This window comes from Hemicordylus capensis, chromosome 2 (genome assembly GCF_027244095.1).
Source record: "Hemicordylus capensis ecotype Gifberg chromosome 2, rHemCap1.1.pri, whole genome shotgun sequence".
NCBI lineage: Eukaryota > Metazoa > Chordata > Lepidosauria > Squamata > Cordylidae > Hemicordylus > Hemicordylus capensis.
Genome location: NC_069658.1, coordinates 26,224,846 through 26,239,439, shown reverse-complemented (window position 1 = coordinate 26,239,439; position 14,594 = coordinate 26,224,846). Strand labels below are relative to the sequence as shown.

General features: G+C 43.3%; 1 protein-coding gene across 6 annotated transcripts in view; it reads right to left on the bottom strand.

The window, feature by feature from the left end:
- The window catches only part of NIPBL (NIPBL cohesin loading factor), a 282,797-nt gene that overhangs the window by 23,393 nt on the left and 244,810 nt on the right, over positions 1–14,594 (bottom strand). For all 6 annotated transcript variants that reach the window (XM_053290927.1, XM_053290922.1, XM_053290926.1 and 3 more), the window contains 5 exons: positions 5,848–5,988; positions 5,100–5,193; positions 4,856–5,010; positions 4,573–4,663; positions 2,961–3,134 (listed from right to left, as the gene is read on the bottom strand). In XM_053290927.1, the coding sequence (XP_053146902.1) occupies positions 2,961–3,134; positions 4,573–4,663; positions 4,856–5,010; positions 5,100–5,193; positions 5,848–5,988 (655 nt within the window). The remainder of the gene's footprint in view (positions 1–2,960; positions 3,135–4,572; positions 4,664–4,855; positions 5,011–5,099; positions 5,194–5,847; positions 5,989–14,594) is intronic.

Sequence of the window (14,594 nt, the reverse complement as noted above, 5' to 3'; positions counted from 1 at the left end):
TCACTAGAGCGGTAGACGCAATCACTCCTAAGCGTCCTCTCCAACCTGCTTTAAAGACAGCTCCAAGGTATTCGGATGAACTATGGGAACTGAAGCGGACAGGTAGACTAGAACACAAGTGGAAGAAGACTCAGCACAGGTCTGATCAGGCACAACACAGAGCACATTTGAAGATCTAGGCTCTGGCAGTGCGGGCGGCAAAGAAGCAATTCTTTTCTGCCTGCATTGCTTCCACAAATTCATGTCCAGCTGAGCTGTCTAGAGTTGTGAGGGGGCTAGTATGTACCCCTCCCCCTTGAATTTAAACTTGGAATGGTTACTCACTGTGACGTTTTTAATGGATAAAAACTCTCATATTCGGGCTGAGCTGGATTCCACAATTACTGCAGAGTCTATTGTGGAGGTGTCCAGCAACTCCTCTTATGGGACTAGATTGGATCATTTTTAGTTTGTGACTCCTAAGGAAGTGGACAAACTGCTTTGGACTGTGTGTCCTACAACTTGTTCTCTTGACCCTTGTCCAACCTGGCTTTTCTCATTTGGTAATTATATTATCAGAGAGGGTCCAGTAAATATTATAAATGTTTCTCTGAGGCAGGGCAGAATGCCTCCTTGTCTCAAGGAGGCTATTATTAGACCATTTTTGAAGAAACCTGCATTGGTGCCCTCAGAGTTAGCTAATTACAGACCTATTTCCAATCTAACATGCTTGAGCAAGGTGATTGAGAATGTGGTGGCCTCTCCGCTCCAGGCAGTTTTGGATGATGCAGATTATCTAGATCCATTTCAAACTGGCTTCTGTGTGGGCTATGGGGTTGAGACTGCCTTGGTCGGCCTGATGGATGATCTCTGACTGGCTATCGACAGAGGAAGTGTGACTCTGCTGATGCTTTTGGATCTCTCTGCAGCTAATATGCTGATGACACCCTGATCTATTTCTCCATATCAACCTCATCAGGAAATGATGAAAATGGGCTGGATGAGGGAAAACAAACTGAAGTTGAATCCAAATAAAATGGAGGTACTGACTGCGGGACCCAAGAGATGGTTTAGATCTGCCTGTTCTGGATGGGGTTACACTCCCCCTGAAAGATCAGAAAATGATGAAAATGGGATGGATGAGGGATAACAAATTGAAGTCGAATCCAAATAAGACGGAGGTACTGACCGTGCGGGGTCAGGACCCAAGAAATGGTTTAGATCTGCCTGTTGTGGATGGGGTTACACTCCCCCTGAGATCCGGTACGTAGCTGATAAAGCTCTCCCTGATCTCTCAGGTTGAGGCAATGGTCAGCAGCGCTTTTTATCAGCTTTGGCTAATATGACAGCTACGCTGATTTCTGGAGGTAAATGACCTTAAAACAGTGGTACATACGCTGGTAACCTCCAGGATTGACTATTGTAATGCACTCTACATAGGGCAACTTTTGTACTTGGCCAAAAACTACAATTTGTAAAGAATATGGCAGCCGGATTGATCTCTGGGACAACTCAAAGGGTCCACATAAGACCGGTTTTAAGGGAACTGCATTGGCTGCCGATATGTTCCTGGGTGAAATACAAAGTGCGGGTTATTACCTATAAAGCCCTTAATGGCTTGGGTTCAGGGTATTTAAGAGAGTACCTCCTTTATCAAGAACCCTGCCGACTGTTACGATCTTCTGGAGAGATTTGGTGGTAACCCAGGACCGCACTTTCTTTGTGTTTGCCCCAGGGCTTTGGAATATGTTCCCTGCTGAAATAAGAGCATCTCCTTCTCTGTTTTCAGGAAGATCCTCGAGACTCACCTTTTCTCACAGGTGTTTAATTAGAACTAATTGTAATAATCTGTTTTAATAATTGTTCTATGTTACTGTTTTTATGCTACTGTTTTAATTGTTTTGTATTTTAATCTGTGCTGATTTTTAAATACTGTTTTAAATTTTGTACACCGCCTAGAGAGGAACATTTCAGGAGGCATATGAATATGATAGATAAAATAAATAAAAGCTTGCTTTGAAAAATAAAACAAAACCATCAGGGAGACAGGTGTCAGTTCCTGCTGTGCTGGTTTCTACTTAATAGGGAGGTTTTTACATTTTAACATTTAAAAATAAAAATATCATTCTGCTGCATGTGTAGAATCAGTTGAAAGGGGTCTTGCAAGCCGTCTAGTCCAGCTGCCTGCTTGATATATGAAATACAGAGCTCGTGCAGATGGCTGTCCAGCTGCTGACTGAAGATCTGCAAGGGAGCCCCCAACCCAGTTAACTGTTTACATTGTTTCTCCTTGTTAAGCAGCATTTCCTAATGTGCAACTGAAATCTAATCCTCCTGTAACCCTCCATTAGATCTAGTCCTGCTCTCTCCCTTTTCTGTGAGACAGACCTCTGCATATTTGAAGAGTGCTATCAGGTCTTTGCCCCCAGACCTCTCTTTTCCAGGCTAAAGATGCCCCGTTCCTTCCGGCTTTCTTATAGGCCTTGTTCATTCATTGAGCTCCTCTGAACCAATTCCAGTTTGTCTATATGTTTTTTACAGTGCAGAACTCAGAAGTGGACATAGTACTCAGATGAGGTCTGACTAATCTGGAATGAAGTAGAACTACTTCTTGTAACTTGGAAATGATGGTTCTGTTAATACAGTCTAAAAATCACATTAGCCATTTTTTAAGGTGCATCACGCTGCTGACTCAGATTCAACTTGTGACAGACTGCAACTCCAAGATCTTTTTTACATCTACTATTGCCACATACCCTCCTATGCCTGTGCATCTGATTTGTGTAGATCAAGCCTAGCTTGTTGCCTCAATACTTTTAATACCCTTCAGTGAGCAATTAAGCTGTATTAGCTATATTCTAGATCTCTCTGTGCATATAGTACATCAGAAATGGCTCTGAAAACTGAATTGTGGTTATTTAAAATATAATAGCTACTAAATTTAGAATGTTCAACTCAGTGCAGTGATGCTCTCCACTCACATTCTCTATCTGCTTGCTGCATACGTGTATCTTCTTCTTGAAGGTAAGTTTGGAGGTTTTTTAACACCTGGATTTTTAAGTTTACCGAGCAGTTCTTATCAGAAAGAATGTTGTTGTATAAGGTTTTCACTTCCTGTTCAAACATTAGACCTGGGTGTTGTATGAATGCAAACCCTGGGGGGGAAAAAGGAAAGAAAATCCCACTTGGTAAGCCTTGTTGTTACTGAACAAAGACGATGCCCTACGCGGCATAACTAAGAAGCCACAACTTGATTTCAATCTGACTCTGAAATTACCATGTACAAAACTGTGAGAAAGCTACTTTCATACAAGCCACAGCAAAGGGTACTCACAGAAGGATATATATGAAACGGGAATACAAATGTTCTAAATTACATTAATATCTTCCATCAAATAACTCAAGGTAGTCACCCATCCAGGCCTAGACCTGCTTAGTAGGCCTGTGAAAAGATTTACTTTGAAGCACTGAAGGCAAGTAAGCGGCTCATCTCCTCTGGCCCCAGGGGCGGAGGCAGCTCCCAGAGTTTACCTAAGCAGAGAGGTCCTGTACACAGCGCCAGAGAACACTGTTAAAGGCACCTGGAGCCACAGTTAGCGCTAGTGACGGCTTGGAAGGTGCATGAAGAGTACTAGGAAATGCAGTCCTTCCCAGCACTTGAGGTCTATGGGGAACACACTGCCAAAAGACTACCTTTCCAAGCATGCCATGTGTGCCTTCCAAAAGATCACTAGGGCTTATTGGAGCTCCAAATCACTTTAACAGTGTGCTCCCTGGCACTGTGCACGGGATCACTCTGCGTTGAGGTAAGGACTGGGAGTGGACTCAGATCGGGACTAGATGGTTCAGCTGCAATGCTTCATACCTAAATCTTTGCACTGGCCTCCTGCTTAGCTTCAGGAAGGAAGCTGTATCATGAACCCAAGACCATATGTATATTTCATCTGAAATGTATAGTGTACTTTTACTCAGAGTGTAATTATTACACTAGTCTAGCTCAGAATTTCCCAAAAGGGAAATCAAAATAGGGAGTACTAATACCCCTAGAGGTATTTGAACGGCTCCCAGGGGGTACTCAGAGTCCTCCGGCCTCCCCATGCTGCAACTGTGCTATTTGTTTCCCATCTATGGATTGCTGGCTTGAAGTCGATACATCCTCTGTGATGGGACTGCTGCAGAAGGGGAGGGAGGAGACCCTCCTCCTCTGCTCCTGATTGGCTGGCTACGTACTGAAGCTTGGCATTCTCCTAAGCCGACAGGTTTTAGAAAATTAGCAAGTAAACTTGTCCCATTATGCTTATGAATAATTTAGTGAGCCAGTGACTGTAGTAGCCTGTCTCCCTAACATCAAATTTGTGTTTTTATTTATATATGTGCGTGTGCACATGCGCACGCACACACACACACACACCCCATCTCTATGAGATACTTGAGCTGAAGATTTGCAACAGAAGGAGTATACTTATTTTAAAGGTTGGGAACCTCAAGCTGACAGCACTAACATATCATCATGGAATACAAACACAGCAGTTTGTACAATCCTAAACAGACAATTAGTAAAATAAAAACTACATAACTTTTAAAAGATCTTACCTAGACCAATAATGGCTTTTGTTTGTACCTCTTCATCTGAATGTTTGGTAAAATACATCAGCAGTTCAAGTACTTTATCCTTAATGTTAACCTAGTTTAGGGAGAAACATGTATGTTAATCAGGAAAAAAACTAGTTGTGGTTCCTTTTTAAAATAACCATTAAAACCTAAACATATGCCTAAGGAGATTTGTCAAAAGGTTTAGCTTTCACCAGCCCAAGGATTTCAGTCCACCCACACTTACCTGCAAATATACAATGGTAAGCAGACATAGCACATTTACCTTGCTGTTGCCTTTAAAATCTTCTTGATCAAAATCAAAATGCCGACACAGTGCTCCAACAGTGAAAAGGGATCTAAGGAGTGCTGGTTTATTTGCTGTAAGTATAGTGCTGTTTGGGTCTTCTTGATGTTGGCTTTTTAATTTTGAAAGTGCACCTGAAGAAAGAAAAAAATTAGTCTCCTCATATGAAACCTTCAATCAATATCTCTTTAAAACTGGAAACTATAGATAAAAATTAACTTACCATAGTATCTGTTAAAACAAGCCCACACAAATTTATAATTCTGAGTGACTTTGTTTACAACAGCTCCAAGACAGCTGACACAGTGCTGCACAACCTAGAAACAAAACAAAGGATTACAACTGCAAGACATTTTGAAGCAAGCAATGAAGAAATCAATCTCTTGCTTTTATTTTAGTAGATACAAGCTCAAAGCCCCTGAACTAGTATGAATACACTATGGGTGACAGCCAGACAAAAATACTCATGAGTAGTTCCACTGAAATTAAAGTGACAAGTCATGCTTAACATGTCCCACTAATGTCCATGGGACTACCCATGAGTCAATTAGTCTAGATGTCAGTCTATGTTCATAACTATTATTGTAAAATATAAGACATTGTGGCAGGTCAAATTGCAGCAAGCCAGAGGGCTATAGGTCACCTCCAGCCCCCAAGGCAGGATGCCTCTGAGTACCAGTTGCAGGGGAGTAACAGCAGGAGAGAGGGAATGGACTCAACTCCTGCTGTAGGCTTCCAGTGGCATCTGGTGGGTCACTGTGTGAAACGGGATGCTGGACTAGATGGGCCTTGGGCCTGATCCAGCAGGGCTGTTCTTATGTTCTTACCTGTAAAATCAAAATATGATCACCATTCCGTAACTGCTCTGCAAATGTTTTAACAGCACTAAGCCATTTACTTTGATTTTAAATAAATAGTTCCATTTCACATGGCACAAAGAAGATAAACTTGAAGTAAAAATTAAACCTTACTGTCATGCCATATTTGATTATAAGCTTCATGAGATCTTCTTCAATAGTCGCGAGGAACGTCTCACTTGGATGCTCCATCAGTGGCACTACCAATTCCAAGATTTTTGCAACATTGCAGATCACCATGAAGTCATTTTGAGTCTGCAGGAAAACATTTCCTATCATTGAACATTTGTGCTGTGCTCCTTTTTTTTTTTTTTTTAAATCACATCAGGTCTGACATATGCATACATACAGGGCAGCATCTGGACTAAGTCCAACATAAATTAATGGGACTTGAAGGTAATCATTACTAACTTGTCTCATTTATTTCAATGGTGCTTTGTCATGACTGTCTGGATGCTGCTCAGTGTGTATTTATTTACCATAATTTTCAAATTATAACACACACACCCCAGGTATGGTATGCAGTGCTAACTTTGAAAATGAAATCGGGGAGGAAAACAGGTTGCTTACCTGTAATAGATGATCTGGTAGTGATTCCATGACATTCATGAACATGGGTTCTGCGCCTGCGCAGATCAGCTTCGGGCAGAATTCTATAGCTCCTCACAACGCCTCCAACTGCCCCTACACGAGCCTGCAGTACCTATAGGGCAGTTAGGCGTCCCTTCAGTTTCTGGATGACCAATGAAGCAAGTACCCCTTGACCCCATCCCTGCTTGTTGTAGCAGAGTCCATTAGCCTGTATAGCTTGAAGCCAGCAGTGGGGCCGGTCGGGCAGGTTTTATTAATGTTATGGAATCACTACCAGATCATCGGTTACAGGTAAGCAACCTGTTTATCTGGATAGTGATTCCAGCGACATCCATAAACATGGGTGAATTACCAGAGGCGGGTGCTGCAAGCTACTGCAAACCCCTTTTTAAAATTGCCCTGCCAAACTTTACTGCCACTGCTGACTGAAGGTCCAAGGCGTAGTGTTTGATGAAGGTGTGACTGGATGCCCATGAGGCTGCAGAGCAGATGTCCTCCATTCGCACGCCTGCTAGGTGTGCCGCCAAGGTAGAGTAGGCTCTAGTGGAATGTGCCCTAATGGATTTCGGAGGAGGTATCCTCTGAAGGTCATAGGCCATCTTAATGGCCTCCACCAGCCAGAAGGACAAGTGCTGGTGAGAAGGCTGCTGGGCCTTTTGGTGGCCTGCGAGTGCGACAAACAGGGGTTTGGTTTTCCTAATCTGCTGTGTCCATTTCAAATAGAAAGGAATTGCCCTTCGTACATCCAAGGAGTGCATGGCTCGTTCCAGTGGTGACGTGTTTCTGAAAAAGGTTGGTAGTACGATCTAACTGTTGACATGGAAATCAGAAATAATTTTCGGTTGGAATTCCGGATCTAGACGCATCACCACCTTTTCTGGGTAGATTTTTGTAAAAGGTTCATCTACGAGAAGAGCCAGTAACTCACTGACTCTCTTTGCCGAGGTGATGGTGATCAAGAACAGTGACTTCAAGGTGACTATCCTCAAGGTTGTAGTCACCATCAGTTTGAATGGCTTTTCTGTCATCGAGGATAGCACCAGGGATAGGCTCCATTTCTCTGTTGGCATCCTGACTGGAGGGCATCGGCTGTTAATTCCCATAATAAAATCCTTGCACCATGGGTGCGTAAATACTGTCTTGCCATCCCATCCCTGGTGGCACAATGATATGGCCACCATGTGTACCTTGATTGAGATGTTCACCAAGCCCTGTGACTTGAAAGACATAAGGTAAAGCAGCACCTCATGCAAAGTGGCTTTCCGAGGCACAAAACCCTTGCTAGCCGCATATGATGTGAACCTCTTCCACTTGGCCTGGTAGTTTCTCATCGTAGATGCTTTTCTATTATTCCTTAAGGTCTTCCTTAGAAACCTATCCTCCACGCCATGAGGTTCAGGACGGAGAGGTTTGGATGCAGCACTCGACCGTTGTCTTGATGGATCTGATCTGGTCACCGTGGGAGGCGCATGTAATTCTGGCCTGCAAGGTTAAGCAGCCTTGGAAACCACGGCTGTCTGGGCCACCGTGAGGTGATGATAATTGCCCTGGATTTGTCTTGAAGCAATTTGGCCACCACCCTTTTCAATAGAGGGTATGGCAGAAACAAGTAGAAGGCACTGCGAGTCCAAAGGTACTGGAAGGCATCACCCTTGGAGCCTTCTCCCAGTTCCATCCTCAAGCAGTACTGTGTGCACTTCTTGGTTTTGGTCGTGGCAAAGAGGTCTACTGTGGGGGTCTCCCAAGCGGTAAAGAGGTCCTCCAGTAGTGCTGGATGCAGTTCCCACTCATGTTGTTGCAGTACTGGGGCCCTGCTCAAGGCTTCTGCCAACACATTGTCTTGTCCCTTCATATGGATGGCTATCAGATGGAGTTGATGTAAGAACTATCTGTCATGCAGACTGTGCTAAATTTATGATGATAATGGGGAGGTAAACCGGTTGAAGCCCTGGGTTCCCCCCCCAAAAAATTGTAGACCAGGTCATCTTTGGGCGTAAGTCTAGGCCAAGTAACTCTGCCATCTCCAAGAGCTGTTGGTGATATGACTTTAATTCCTCCATAAGACAGACAGAGAAGGCGTAACCTCCTGACTTGGCTCTGGCAGATGCGTTTCCATGTCAGCTTTGGTTGAATCAGAAGCATAGCTCTCCTCATCCAAGGAGTCTGAGATTCCCAAATCAGAGGCAGGAGGATGAGTAACTTTGCACATACTATCCTGAACGGATTCATCCCTAGAAGGAAGCGTAGACTCTCTTCCCTGATGCATTGTCGTTGGAGTTGCCATTGTTTAAATTGTGAGTACTCTTCGGGAGACAACCTGACAGAACTGTCCCCCCAACCTCCCTGCGGGAGTAGACCCGGCATTCCGATTGTACTCCCAATCATAGATGGGGTCTTAGGAATAGTAGATATACCCTGGTCCTCCTTGACATTGAGATCAGGGTGTAGGAAACCATGGAAGGTGGACAGGGATGGAGTGGTCTCTTCTGAACGGAGCAGACAATCCACGCCGGGTTCCAAGTCAGCCTCTGGTTCTGAAATGGCATGTTCATCGGCATCAACGGCAACCTCGGCATCGATGACCATGTTCTCGACATCAACAGCATTGTTTCGAGTAGCGGATGCCTCACTGAGCGCAGACTCTGTCTCAGTTTAGCATGGATGGAAGCAGAAAGTTCTGATGTCGAAGCTTTTGTTTGTTCTCTTGATGCCAATGGTATAACGGTTGGTGTCAAAACCTCATTTGCGGCTTGTCTGGAGTTCTCCATCTTATCTCGGCGCCGACACTTATTGGCGTCTCTTGCATGCCTCCATGTCGAGGCTGGGTGTGGTGTTGTTGGAGACAGCTGAGGCATTGGTGCAGGTGATAAGGAAGCCGCACAGTGCCGAGTCCGCGGCACTTGTAGTCCCGTCGGGGACGGAGTGGTCTCGGAGGTGTGGCAATATTTTTGGCAGCGCTTCATGCTTTTTTGGTGTTCCACCCTGAGGCGACTTCTTCTTTTGTTTGGGGCTCGGCTTCGGAGCTTCTGGACATCTAAAGCGGGCCTCTAGACCTGATGCCGAAGGCTGATGGGCCATCCCCAGGAATTTAGACTGTGATGTTGTGGCAGCTCCTGGGGAAGATCTCGATGCAGAAGTAGAAGGGAGTAAGGCATCCTCCATCAGGGCGACCCTGAGGTGTGCCAATCTGTTATTTAGCATTTGTTTTGAAAAGCCCACACAGATGGTACAAGTTGTGGTCGTATGCCCCTCCCCTACACACAGTAGACAGAGCTGATGGCTGTCTGTCGAGAGGAGTTTGCCCTGGCAGCCATAGCACCTTTTAAAGGTGCTTTTTTCACGGGATGGACTCACCACTCTCTCTTCTTTTAGAAATGGGTCTCTCACACGATTTCCCAGTCATGGACAAGGGGAATATTTTGCATGTGGGACCAATAGAGTAATCAGGGGCAGTCACGAGACCTGCCGATATGAAGTAAAACCAAATTGTTCAGCGTAGCTGTTGTCGTTTACTGTTCCGTAGGTCTTACAGATACTTCTTTCCGGGTTTTTTTTTTTTTTTTTTTACAAGGGGTATCCAAAAAGGTCAAACAGCCCGATAGTCAAGCCAAAATTTAACATAAAAATAAACCAAATGTATACTGAGTTGCTAAGCACAATCCAAAGTGACTTTGCGCTGAGGCGGTCAGACAGAAACTGAAGATGGGATGCCTAACCGCTGCTATAGGTACTGCAGGCTCGGGCATGGGCGGTTGGAGGCGTCGCGAGGAGCTATAGAATTCTGCCTGAAGCTAATCTGTGCAGGCGCAGAACCTATGTTTATGAATGTTGCTGGAATCACTATCCACATCCATTGTTACTGTTTGTTATACATACCACCCAACTTAGACATGTTCTCTTCCTCCTTGCTTTGCTCCTGTGTTGCCTGAACAAGGAGACCTACTGCTGGTAAGTCAAATTCTATAACTTGCCTTGGCAGGAAACAAGAAACAGTATCCCACCCCCCCATAGCATAGAACTGGTTGCACTTATATTCTACATTATATTCTCTTTACTCACAAATCTGGCACCTGTGGTTTTGCATATCCGTGGTTAGGTAATAGGCAACCAACTTCTGTATACATGGGGGGAGGTATCCATGGATCGGGGTGGCTGAAAATGACCTCTGAGGTAATTTCTGCTTGCACTTATATTCTACAGTACAGGAGGACCTCTTTACTCATGGATCCGGCATCTGCAGTTTCGCATATCTGTGGTTAGGCAATAGGTACCTGACCTTGGTATACACGAGGGCAAAACCTGGGGCGGGGAGGGGGCCGCGGGCAGGGGACACTAGATTCCCATTGCCCCAATGTCTCGGTATCCACGATTCGAGTATTTATTTTTTACATTTATATCCTACTCTTCCTCCAAGGAGCCCAGAGCGGTATACTACATACTTAAGTTTCTCCTCACAACGACCTTGTGAAGTAGGTTAGGCTGAGAGAGAAGTGATTGGCCCAGATCTAGAGTATCCACTGAACTAGCCAAGAAGAGAACCCTCACAAATACCAAGGTTTTCCTGTACATGGTACACTGAACTGAGGATGCTGACAGATCACTTACTGGAATGATTGTCCAATCATTCTGAGCTGATCTGAGCCCACTGGTTTGGCGAGAGGAGAGGAGAGAAGTCAAGGACAGAAGAAAATCCTTCAGCTCAGTGAGAAGGGGTGAGAAGCAATAGAAAGAAGCAGCTACAAGGAATTACTTGTAGGAATACTCCCCTTTCTCCCTAAAATGTATATCTCCATGTATTGTGCACAACATGGAATGAGGTTGTTATTTGGGGGGGGGGGAGTGTATTGTAACTAGAAAATTGCAGTATTATATTGATATCCTGCCTTTCTTTCATCATGCTTTATGAAATTCTGCTTTAGTAACAAAACACAAACATTACTGAAATGAAAAGAAGATGTGAGAGAGCACTGGAGAAGTTCTAGTTGGATTACTTCCACAGAGAAATACCATTCCTGGGGAGCCATTCCCATCTACCTTCTCATATACACTTTGAAGAGAACATTAAAACGTATACCCTTCCTTGTTTCATTGTATAAGGGAGCTTGAGTTACTGTTCACATCTGCATACTGACACCACCCCCTCAGCTACTAAAAATTGCATTTCTGAAAAGAAATGTGTAAAAGACTTTTAAAAAGTCATTAAAGACTTTCCTTTTCACCCAAGCCTTTTAATTTAATTGTGGTTTTAAATAGTTTTCTGGTTTTTACTTATGCGTTTTGGTTTGTTTTAATGTTGTTGTAAGCTGCCCAGAGATGGAAGTTTGGGGCAGCATACAAATTCGACAGTTAATTAATTAATTAATAATACTGTACCCATAGCTTCATTACTGTAATCAAGCTACGGAGTATAGGAACACAGGAAGCTGCCTTATACTGAGTCAGACCACTGGTCCATCTAGCTTAGTATTGTCAAACCTGACTGGAAGCAGCTCAGTTCAGGAAGGAGTCTCTCCCAGCCCTACCTGGAGATGCCAGGGACCGAACTGGGGACCTTCCACATGCAAGCATGCAGATGCTCTTCCACTGAGTTATGGTCCCATCCCGTAAGGGAATATTTTACCAGTACTCTCATATAGTCACCTATCCAAATGCAAACCAAGGCAGATCCTGTTTAGCGAAAGGGAAAGTCAAAACCAAATCTCCTCAAAAGTGCAGAATATGGTGTCTAATCTGAAATCCAATGTGAAGTCTTCATTACAAGATGGTTTCTAACAAAAACCTGAAAAGGTATTTATGCTTAAAACATAGCAAATGGACAGACTCACCTTTGAAGAGTTGGTTCTCAAAGACGAATATGTAAATTTGCCTTATACCGAGCACCTTGGGTTTCAGACATGGGTCTTTCCCAGTCCAACCTGGAAATGCCAGTGATGGAACCTTCTGCATGCAAGCCATGTGCTCTATCGCCACTGAACTACAGTCCCTCTCCCTAACTTTAATTTAGCTCTCTCTTCTGTGCAATTTGTCCCATTTTAGTAGAGGTATACTACTTTGGTATGAATCTTGTGGAGTAAATCCAAGGATGACAACTCACAGGTAAGCAATTCGGCCATTTTCCAGAATGCCTCCACATGATGAAACAGAAGTGTACCAAAGCAGCATCCTCTTACTGGGTGAGACAAACTGCACAAAGACAAGATTGAATCGATGAAGTTTACATATAGAGTGGAATCCAAGATGTGTGGACAACAGAGAAGTTCTAAGAGAGATTCGGTGATCAGATGACAGATTTTAGTACCCTAATGAAGCCATTTCATACAGTTCATATCTTGTCCTTAATTTTTTTTTGCACACACCTCACTTCTCCCTCCCTGCAGGACACACACTTTTTGTGGTCACCAAATCCGGGATTCTGTTCCCAAATAGAAATCTTTTCCTACTGTTAAGAAATCTGTTTCTACAGTTGATACATGGCTTTGAAAATGTTTGTGCACAATGTTAAAGTATAAGATGATTTATATGAAATGACTGTGGGAGAAGATTTTTGCTGGTCTTAGGTTTAGTAAGGTCTGGGATGTAATTATATTAATTCCTAGTTGTAGAATGCCAGTCTGCAGTGACCAGACTCTTCTCCCTCAAGAGCTAACAGGAAGTAAACCCTTGTTGACTGACAGGCTGGTGAATTTCAGGGCTCAACCAATCAGTCGACCAGGTGGGAGGGACCTCAAGGCTGTTGCTGGGAATTCTGGGAGGACGAAGGGAGTTCTTTGTTGGAGAAGCCTGGCTAGAGGAGCGCAGGGGACATGGGGCAAATGGAGTTTTCCTGCAGCAGGATGACAATAAATCCTGAGAAGAAAAGATTACAGGAGGCTTGATACTCATTGGGAGTTTGGCGAGTTCAAGGGAAGGAGCCAGGGCTTATGGCTTCCGGACATTTAGTCTAGGGAAGTTTGTTTATTTAGACTTTGTGTTAGAAACATATTTCTTTTTGTGTGTGTACGCTCTGCATATTCTGGATACCGCTGCAGATAGTTTACCTGCAACGTAGTTGAAATAAGGAACACTAGCCTATGCTCAACACACCTAGGGCATTGCAAAAGCCTCTGTAAACATTTAAGTGTGCATAAAGACAACCTATTTTTGGAACTTACTAAATATTTTTAACTGTTTCTAAAAGCTGAGTCAGCCTCAGACAGAACCAGTCTGTAGTAATTGAAAAAGACTCTGTATCCATTTAAGCGTTCTTAAATGCAACCTATTATTGAAGCTTGAGACAACCTATTTTTGTATCCTTTTGAATATAAGTTTTCTTTTTCTATTTTTTTTTTTTTTACTTCTCACAAGCCTCTCAGAGTGGGTTTTAAACTCAGTAGAAGAAGGAGGATTTCTCTGGTACAAAAACATGCTCAGGAGTTCAGCAGCTATCAGTTTTCTCAACACTTGCAGGTGTACACATGGAAGATTTTTGTACTTGTCCAACAGCAAAATTATGAGAGTTTTATCTAGGTTATCCCACTCCAAGCCCTGAGAGTTTCTGTAGACAAAGTGGGTGGCGGCAGCATTTTGAATCTACTGGTAATGTAGAGCAGTTTTATGAGAAGCCCAGTCAGGCTGCTCAGCAGGAATGACTCAGCATTTTCTTTCCCTCACATGAGCTATCTCTGAGACAAAGGCTTCAATCTGCTACACAGCCATTGTAGTATCTCAGATCTTTTTGATAAAATGTGGATGTCGTCTTTAATAAAACTTTTGGTATGTAGGTTTATAAATAATGCTTATGGAATTTTCATTTTTAACTAACGACCTTTTAAAATACATATGGGATTTTTGGTTCAGACTGCCAGAACTCATTTAACATTCTGTATAGCCCCATCAAAACCATGTCCCTTCCAACAGGGGAGAACTACTCTTATTTTATTCCGGGTGTCACTGAACAAATAAGTTGAAGTTTATTTATTGTAACTTAGGAGTAGCTACTTTGTGTGGAGAGGAAATGTGGTTGAATTCTGAGAAAAACATTTAAGCATTGATTCATATCACAGGAGCTGTTCCGTTAACAGCTACATGATCATTAGAAATGGGAAAAATACATGTACATAACATGTTTTCATTATTCATCAAATATTTGGGCAGTTTAATACTTAATGCAGAAAATATGTTTGCTGTATGTCCACTGGTTTCCCCTGCTAAACATGTAAAACTGTACATTTGACAGTTAACATGATGGTCAAATGTACACACATTCATAGTCTTTTGTCCAGTCAGGATCC